A 10,802-nucleotide genomic window follows, 5' to 3' on the forward strand; every position below is an offset into this window, starting at 1 on the left:
GATCGAAAAGACAAATACAGAAAATATTGAAAACAATATCATAGATACTACGACTACGTATTATATTGTTTTAAGTATAAAAATAAAATACTAAATTTCAAAATTTGTAATAAAATAAGTAATAGATTTTTTTAGATAGTTTTAATATTCAATTGATTAAAAGTAGTAGGCAACCGAGGGACATAACCTTACATCACATACAGTTAGTAATACATTTACCATACACCTAAGAATATATTATTTGAAACTAAATCACTGCACTGGACGTAAGTAATTTATTATAGTATTAACAGACACGCTCGAACTGGCTCAATAACTGGCTTGAAAAGTCTAACCCTTTATAAAATACTAAATGGCTTCCCGATTAAAAAAAAAAAAAATCGTTGTATTTTTAAATATTTTAAAATCATTAATAGAATGATCATAACTTGCCTAAAAATAAAATTAAAATATCATAACAAACTCTGTATAATATTCTTTTCTTTAAATATGACATTAAAATAATCCACTTTAATTTTAAAAATAAAAGAATAAAATAGATGTTTTTAAACGTTATATTTTCATTTTATCCATAGAAGGATTTATTATGATACCTATGCAAGTAATATGTCCTCTTGAGATTTAATAAATACAATACAGACATTGATATCCGTGATAAAATATTTGTGTTTCCCTGGTAATAAGTCGCAAAATAAAAATGTTAAAACTCTATCGAGTAAATAGATAATATAGATTTTACGTAAACGAGTATACTTTACTTGTATATAATACCACAATATAAGTGAGTTTGTCAAACAGTTTCTCGAAAGCGCTTTATATATAGCAAAATAAGTGGTTAACAAATGACTAGATTTTAAAAAAATAATAATAAATAACTGTAAAATATTTTAGTAAATAGAGTGAAATAGTCAGTATAAGCACTATGTCGTCGTTTTAACAGCAACTTGCTTTATATGTGATGAGTTTTTAACGTTCACCAATTATTAAAAATTATTTATTAAGATTAATGATTAAAAAAATACTGTAAAACGCCAAAATAGATAATTTATTGGTTTTTAAAAATGTGAAATTGAGTGGTGTTAAATTACGTTAGATGGCGTTTTCTTCAGCCCTAAAAAAAATGCTGACGATTGTGATCGTGTTGAGATTGCCTTGTTACTGCACTCACTCAGTCAACAAGACGGGGAATGGTAAACCCCTACAAATGAAGTGTAATCTCCTACAAAAGATAATGTTAACTCCTACAAAAAATTAATACCGCTCGTATTGCTGTAAAAAATAACAGTCTTACAATGTATTAATACATACAACAAAAATTGTTTTAAAAATATGATAAAAATGTTAATAAAACAATAGTCATAATCATTTACGTTTAAAATAAAAATTGTTTGAAAAAAATAATAAAAAATTTTATTCGATACGATACTATCGCTGATATATTTAAAACATTTTGTACTGGAAGTGCCGATATGAACGTACAGTATAATATATAATATAGATATAACGACATAGCCTAACCTTCGAGAATCATCATACAGCGTATAAAAACGCTCTATTCAAGTGTTTGTTTGTTAAATATATATATTTATTATTTTTAAGTTATGATAATTTTTAGCTTTTTGTGCTTTACAACTTAAAAAATCGCGAATTTAAGTAATATTATCCTATTTTTAAAGGGAAAAAATGTCTATGTAGGAGATTACAGTATCTTTGATTTTTAGGTAAAAATTTTAAAAGATTATTAGTGTAGGAGTTTACATTTGCCCAACAAGACTTTTCCACTGGTCAATACTCAATTCAACAAACACGTTGTTATAACACGTATTAAACACGTTATAAACAATTCTAAGGCTAACCAATGAAGTAAGTAATATACTCATATTTGCTCTCCGTTTATTTAATCGACTCACTGGACACTGCCCCCAGTTAGTAGGTACCTATATTGGCTAACTACTCAAATTTTCACCCTCGAAAACATTTTTTTTTTTGTTTGTTCAATGAGTTACAATTTTTAATTTCGATTGTTTTTTTTCTGTCTTCTGCCGATTGGTGAAGTTAGATATAAGTGGATTGGTATGAGATAAGAGTCTGGAGTGGAATTTTTTATAAGAGTTTACTACCTTTTCGTAGACGGTGTTGATTTTTGGATTGGCATGTAATATTAAGTTTCAGATGTAAGGCAGTGCATTGGTGATTTTACAAAGAATATCATTTTGGAAAAGTTGAGTTTTGTCAGTATTTGATTTTTTACCATTGTACCAGAGCTAGAGACAACAAAATTTTAATAATTTAAAATTAAAATTATAATATTTTTATACAAAACATGGGTTTTATGAGCATATTTTACCTCATATTTAATTATTTTTAGTAGGTACTTACGTTATACTTGTTTTTAATATATTTTATGATTTTTTAATACATCATATTATATGAATTCAAGTTCAACTAAAAAATATTTCCACAATTCAGTGGTTTTCAACCTTTTTCGATTTATGTCACCTTTAGCCTCTAGAATTATACACTGCGTCGCCCTAACATCAAAATAATAAACAATCTTAACTGCAGTATATTTCAAAATTATTCTTTTGTTAAAAAAAAAAAAAAAAAACTGTACAACAGTACAAAGAAAAAAAATATTCAAAACTTTGATACTTTAAACTGTTTAAACTTTAAATAATTGGCAAATAAAATAAAATAAAAGCAAAAAAAAAAAAAAATGATTTGTATAACTTTAATTATTTAGGAATTTCCTTTTCCTTTTCTCGTTGATGTTTCGTGTCTTCCCTAAGCAGGGTACATGTTACTCTTGGTTAACTTGTCGCCTCAGTTGAGAACCACATTATGAAATAATTGATAGACGTATCGAAAATGTCATTCAATATAGAAAAATCTAGACGAATTTGCTTTGTTCTGCAGTACCTTAAAGTATGTGTCGAGTATACTTCGTCATTGAGTAGATTATCGTAATAGATATTAGATATATTAAATTTGAATTCAGAAATAGATAAACAATTATAGTTGAATACTTCTGTACCTAATTATTTCGAAACATTTATTTTACTTCTACCTATTTCTCCTATAATATGTTTTAATTAAGTTTCATTCAGACATGCTAATATATTATAAAAAAAAGTCATAGTTATTATAAATATTGCTTACTAGGAGACAAATATATTTCTCTGTGCGACAATTGTGTCACCTAGTGGCTATTATATTATTATACTTCTTTATTAGTTTAATGCAAAATTGTAGAGGTATACTTCAACTTAATATACCATGCATAATTAAATTACATTAACAACACAACAAAAACACACATGACCTTTCATAATTATCTTGTTTTAATTCGTAATGACATATTTATGCGGGTTTTGTTTAATTTATATTTTGAAATGTTATAAAATGCCAATGTCAATAGCTACATATTATCTACCTATCCTGTTGATTTGGAATGTACATATTACATTATTTTGATAAAAATAATGTTTTCTAGGAACTATAAATTATTTCGTTTAAAACGTTTGTAATAATATAAAATATAATAGAAGCGACAGTTAAACAGTCAATCGATTTTCTTGTATTTGTCTGAAAGTTATTGTATTCTGAAGAATGAGGATGATAATTATAACATTGTAACCAGTAACCAAATAATTTATAAAGTATTTATTACCCTGTAATATAGAATATTCTGGCACCATGGGTAATTTTGAATTTTAGCAATAAACATAATACATTATACAATTATTACACATAAACATGAATGTATCAGTAGGTATACTACAAATAGCCGATAAAGATTAAGGACCGGTACAAACCAAGGCCGTGTTGAGTTACTTTTATCCCTGTAATAGGTTATCAAATTATTAGGTACTCTAAAAACCATGTAAAGAATTAGGGAATATTATGGTGTTTCGCAATAACTACGTGTCTACGAATCCTTAGATTCACCAATATGAAATGTGTTGTCCGAATATATAATTAGAATCATTAGTACTAAGCTGTAAATGTACGAATAACCGGGCTTAACATAACCAATAAATATGATAATATGATGTGACAATGAGGCCGTAACCAAGCCATGGACTTCGGATCTAGGAGAAGAGAAACGGGGACGGGCACATAATATAAGGAAATCCGCAGCACAGCATAGTCAGATGATGTACCAAAGGCGTTGAATCCAAAGCACCTTCACACCATACGTTATCACATGTTTTATGTACTTAAATTAAACTAATAAACAGCCATTTAAAAAATATTATTGAATATTTATACTTATAACCAACGACTGAAATAACGAAAATTAGGCACGCTACGCCACTTCCACTATCTTTGTTTTTGTCCGAATAAATTAGATTATTTATTTTAAATTATAAGTTGACAATTGATTCAAGTATTAGAAACGATAAATCATTAAGTCATTATTTTAAGAGTTGCATCAAATACTCAAGATAAAAATTAATTAAATATTGTTTAGCAATTTTAGTTTTCGTATAGATTTCCAATAAATTTTAGCATGAAATTAATTTTTAGATAGATTGAGTAATTTATAGATTTATTTAAATTTAAATATTACATAAAAACCAAATAATAGCCACAATAGAAAGTATATTATTTTGTAGAAATATGGTTTTTATATTTTCTTATAACAAGAAATAACACTTAAATTTATTGTAAAATAAATGTCGGTTAAAAAATCTAAATACATTTTTTAAATGACGTATATATGATTTAATGACTGACTTAAGAAATATTACCTAAATCATAAAATAATGTTTACGATTCATTGAAAATACATTATTTAAGAATTTCAGACATTTTCAACTTAGCTATTTCAATACATATAAAAAAAATGGTGTTGTAATCCCAACAGTTTTTAATTAGGAACAACCAACTAAGTTACAACCCTTCAATATAATATTTTGAATATTGAATTAAAGTAGGTATATTATATTATAGGGGTGGCCAGCGAGAAGAGACTCGCGAGCCACCAAATGTATTGATAAATATAGAAGAGCCAAAAATGTATTTTATTATAATAATAATGCATTTTTTTCATTTATGTATTAACATAAACTCATATTAAAAAAAAAAATGCGTTTGTAAAAATGTTACGATAAGATGCGAGCCTCATAGGTTTGGCCACCCCTGTTGTATTATATTGGATTACACTTTTGTAGAATTCTTCCTAAAGAAAACTCATAATGAGTACCTATTACAAAAACCAGCATTTTTTGTATAAGTAATATTAGATATTGTAATAATATTTTATTTTTGTTATTAATATGATTAAAATATATATGTATGAAAAAATATGTACATAGTTAATTATCAAAAAGTATTCATAAAAAAAAATGTATTACAATTTTTTTTTTGATATACATCTTAGTTTGCTGGTAAAATTTCTGACTTTAAATATTTAAAATATTTTGTGTAACAGAAAAAATATAAATATGTAATCTTACTTCAAAATTTACTGATATTATATGAAATCAAATAATTTTTAAAAAATGAAAGTTAAATTGACAGCTCAATAATATTCAGTAAAACAGTAGGAAGCAATATAAGACTGTGTATGACTTTTCTGTTTAGATTTACTATATTATTCAGATGTTACTAATACAGTTGATTTTATTGAATGTATAGTATAGATACTACAATATTTTTTTAATAACAATTTGTTTAGCTACTTTAAAGTACTTCTATGAACTTTATATCATCTCGATGTTCTTTCCTCTAATAATTATTATTCAACTTTAAATCTATTAATTCTTGAGCTTGAACACATTTTTAATAATAACGTTAGCAGTTTGAAAATTTTTCCAATAGTATAGGATAAATAATTAAATAACTACTGAATAATAAATTATATTTTGAACATCTTTGCCAAACATTTTCTAAAGAATATTTTTTTAATCTTCTTATTTGATTTTGAATTTATACTTCATTGATAAAAGCAAATAAAAATTTAAATCTTCTAAACAGCAAATACAGTAAACATAGCTAATTTTTATAATTTTTCATTTAAAATTAATCATTTATATTTGTACAATGATAGAATATATTTATATTTATATAAAGTAATTTAAAATTATTTTTTATCGAATATCATATTATGGTTATTTTTTATATTAAAAAACCTATACAGATTATAATTTGTATGTATATAGAAAAATTAAAATACAAGATAATAATATAAAATGGTATATATTTTATGTTTTGAAACCTTTACAGTTTACATCGAGTTTCAATGAATATTATTTTACACAAACTGTTTGACGCTCACACAATATTTATTAATTTTGTGTGTGTTTTTATTGAGACAAATATGTCTGAAAAAATTGTATAAATAATATGCTTAACATAACTTAGTAGAAATTGATAAATATTTATGAACAAAAATGTAAAATAATTTATTTGTGCTATAAAAAAATAATAAGATTTAATAATTTTTAGTTATTTGCAATTATCATTATTATCATTATCATAGAAATTATCAAGAAAAAAATGATGACAATTAATTTCAAGTCTAATGAAAATATAATTTTTAGCGAACAAAGGAATTAGATGGCTGTCGGTTAGGTTATGTTCGATGGTAATACATTTTCAATTATATGTTGAATATTTTCCAATGAGTAATAATAGGTATATAAATAAATAATGATGTTTGTTATTGTTTTTACGATCGTTTATTAGAGTGTCATCATAATTTAGTTTCTATCAAAGAACCATTATTTGTACAATTTCAGTTCTAGTAATAAACTTTATCGAAATGACGACTGTTTTTCACAAAACTTTAAGACCTATTTTAATTTTGTCAAAGTGTGTAGGTTTAATTGATATTTCTTATACTGTGAAATCGACTGGATTATTGGTTCAGAATATAAATTCAACATTTCATGTAATACTAGAAATAGCACGAATGATTGTGTTGTTGTTATGCACATATATATATTTTCATCAGTTTGATTCAGAATTTCATTTACTCCAAATAATAAATATTATTAAACTTTGGATTATAATTATCGCTGCCAGACTATCAACATTATGGATAATCAAGTATTTATTTATTATACTTTATTTTTTAAAAACTTTTTTAGCTAAAATGTTGTCAAAATTCATAAACATTTTTGTTTTTAGACCTATGGTTTAAACATTTAATACAAGATGTTTTATTAGTTTTTCAACCTATATGTGAAAAATAAATGCTATATAAGTTAAAATAATTATTTATTCACAAACACATTATGATATTTTATTGTATTTAAAAAAAAAAAAAATGATACTAGATACATGCATTTTTCAACAAATATTAATTATATTATCATTTTTATTATACGATAAAAATTTCAATTTTTTTAAACTCTTTTCGAGTTATTTACAGGCGTGAGAAATTTCTGTTTTTTTTCTCTATAAATTTCGATAAAAAATTATTCGATTGGTAAAATTTTTTCAAAATTTAATAAAAAATACCACAAAACTTAATCAAAAATTAAAAATTAAATTAAAAACTTTAAAATAAGCACTTGTATTAAATTGTAGGTTTAAAAACAACATTTTTGAAATTTAAAATTTAATAATTAATGAACATTGTATCATATTTTCAAACCTTTGATTTAAATATAAAACATTTTATATAGGTATTTTTAACTATAAAATAATTTATATATTTTTGAAATTTTGACTAATTTTATTAAAATTCTAACTTTAGAAGATTATAAAAAAATATTGTGACTATACATTTTTGATTCTTTTAAAATGGCTCATAAACATTTGAAACATTATGAACATTTTATAGTAGATAACAAATAATAAATACAAACATTTTGTAAAAATTTGAATTCTACCAAAAAAGCAAAATCAATTTTGTCGAAAAACGGATTTGCGTAAAATTTGCCTTTATCTTTAATTTTTGTATTTCTCAATTATATAATTCACTTTAAATAATTTTTTGCTTTTGATCCCGCAAAGGTACCAAGTAGATCAAATTATTTACTAGAAACCTTTTCTATTTTTGAAAACCAAACCATTTTTACTGGCCTCAAAAATGTGACAAAAAAAAATATTCATCACTGTAGGGCTCGGAAGTTATTGCAGTTAAAAACGTTGAAAATTGATTGCATTATTGCAGTAAAAAATACCCGAAATTGTATTTTTAAATAGCGCTTAAATTTTGTTTTTATTAATGGTTTTTAGTTATAAACTTAAAACATTTTACTCTTAAGAATTACGAAATCATCACTGTAAAATCAATGTATTCTCAATAGGTACCTACTTTGTTGTCTATTGGCACAACACTACAAGAGTAGACCTTAAAAATATAATATTATGTTCATCTTATTCTCATACATCTTTATACATTTAATATTGCAAACGCCTACACTCGAATTTAAATTTATTTTATTGCAATATAATAATATACTCATGTTGAGTTAACAACTTGACTGACAAAACATGTCATGCCAAAGCATCAAAAAGCATTTACTTTACAAATTAGCAGGTATAGTCCACCGACACCACGATATATTGACATGAAAGAAGTATAAGTGTCTAGTATCTGTAGTGTTAATAATGAGTAAATGAGTATTTTGAATTTTAAATTGTAATGAATTAATTACAATTAATAATTAATAATTCGTGCCATATAAATATTCGAGTTTTAGAGAAATTTATTTTTATTTTTCCGGATTATTTTGAAAAGTAATAGCAGATACTCCATAAAATATTTAGATTTAATTTTCTTCCAGAAACAACCTTTAAAATGTAAGATAAAAAAAGTTTTTTCCGATATATTCATTGAAATCTCAAAACATGAATGTTAAATCATATGATGAGGTTTAATACTCTAACATTTAACATTATCATATAGGTAGAATTTAATTTATGAACTAGCATTTATTAATAGGTACCTACTAAACAGAAATATACCACATATATCTAGTTCGATATAGTTTTTAAATTTTCAGGCCAATGATTCAAATTAAATCCGTTAAGAATATCGTATTATCGTTTTAGTTGATAAAATTAATTAGTTTTCATTATTTTTGTTTTCAGATTTATTAATGGCATTATCGAGTTTGATCGAAAAATTGAATCATTTTCAACAAATTTATTGATCCCACAGCGTTCATGGGGAAAAAAACAATGGGATATGATTTTTATTTTGTTATTTGTATACTTCATTGGCTTTAAATCCTTATATTTTTATTTTTTATCAATTAAGATAGAAAATATTATATCATTGTTGATATATTATTTATTGTTCACTCTACCATTTTTTATTGATTATGTAGTTACGATCTCTTCTTGTTTTTTTCTTCAAAGCTTGTATGTAAGATTTCAAACATTAAACGATTTTTGGAAATGTCTTCCTGCCGACTTAGTTGACGTTTCTCACCAATGGACACACATCGAAATAGTGAATTTGATGGAAAATACGAGGCTGTTACACTCCGAACTTTGCGAATTGTTGAAAACGTTTACTCAAGGTTACGGTCCATTGCTTTTGGGTTTCTTCACATCCAGCTTTATAAATTTGCTTCTCAGTATTTATTTTATAGTCAACAATGGATCATTATCCGTCTCACATTCGTCAATTAATGTCTGGGAGCAGATAATACCACTTATAATTCACGTACAAATGGTCACGTTTTTGATGTTGATTATCGTTTTTGTTTCATTCATAAACGAGAAGGTAACTCACTGATTTATTCAACCTACTCACTCTCATAATTTTCGTTAATTATATGTTTTTCAATAAACTAATTTAAATTTTTTACACATACTTTTAAATCCTAGTTTAAAATACTTAAATTATATTTTGGATTTAGTTTTAAAATTGTAACTATAAAATATTGTAAATACTTATCAAGCAATTTAACTAATATCTTGTGATGTAATTAATTTTCACTAAAGATAAACCAGTAATAGTGTAATACTCTTATTTTAAGTTGCTTGGAAAATGATTTCTTTTAAAATTTGAAAGCGTATTATTGAATTATTTCATTTCATTTATTTATTTAGTGGTATCCAAGAACGCGGTAGCAAAATCGGCAGACGCCAATAGCGGCAAATTTTGAATGAACAAAATCGATTTTTAATTATTATATTACCTAGAATAAAGAAATGTTTAAATTGCCTATTGCAACATAAAACCTAAAGCCAGTCATTACTCTATGGACCAGTCCGGGTGGTTAGTTGGTACTTAGTACGGTTAGGTACATGATAATATAAAGAAATATATTTTGTGGGGGTTAAATATTATAACAATAAAGATAAAATATGAATATTGTCTATCTATATTATTTGTGTTTCAATAAATCTAAAAAAATGTAGACTTCAATGGTACTGAGGTAATTTTATATGTTAAGTAGATTATTTGACTAGTATCTTTACTATAGTACATTAATTAAAATAACAAAGAATATTACTATTTCAAATTTTGATTTAATGCATGAATGTTTTAAAACATCATAATTTCAACTTTTCGATACGAGATCTTTTGTAAGTACATGAAATAATAAATATTCTCATGATATGAATGTTAAATTGTTTATTATTTTGTAGTTAAATGTCTACATGTTAATGTATTGTCAAGTAGGTGTATATTTATTTATTTCATTTTATAGAATAATAATTTTCGCTGTAAATTGAGTCCCATTTAAAATTTTTATGTGTATAACATATATCAGATTAGCTGATTAATATTTTTTTAAATAATTTTACTCATTCCTAAATTACTCATACAAATATATTTGCAAAATTAATGTGTATATGTTTGAGTCCTCTATTTTTTTTGAATTAGG

The 10,802-nt window shown here is 24.4% G+C and overlaps 1 protein-coding gene across 1 annotated transcript; it reads left to right on the forward strand.

The window, feature by feature from the left end:
* The first annotated feature begins 8,456 nt into the window (after positions 1-8,456).
* Positions 8,457-10,442, forward strand: LOC114123573 (uncharacterized). The gene is made up of 2 exons (XM_050207317.1): positions 8,457-8,497; positions 9,052-10,442. Exons 1-2 carry the CDS (start codon positions 8,457-8,459, stop codon positions 9,701-9,703), a joined length of 693 nt encoding a protein of 230 aa, XP_050063274.1. The 3' UTR covers positions 9,704-10,442.
* The last annotated feature ends 360 nt before the right edge of the window (positions 10,443-10,802 follow it).

This window comes from Aphis gossypii, chromosome X (assembly GCF_020184175.1).
Source record: "Aphis gossypii isolate Hap1 chromosome X, ASM2018417v2, whole genome shotgun sequence".
Lineage (NCBI taxonomy): Eukaryota > Metazoa > Arthropoda > Insecta > Hemiptera > Aphididae > Aphis > Aphis gossypii.

Excerpts from the sequence above, each read along its gene's own strand:
- LOC114123573 (XM_050207317.1), top strand. The coding sequence starts at position 8,457 with ATGCCAAAGCATCAAAAAGCATTTACTTTACAAATTAGCAG. Across the intron at positions 8,498-9,051 it reads TTTACTTTACAAATTAGCAG|ATTTATTAATGGCATTATCG; the intron begins GTATAGTCCACC and ends TTTTGTTTTCAG.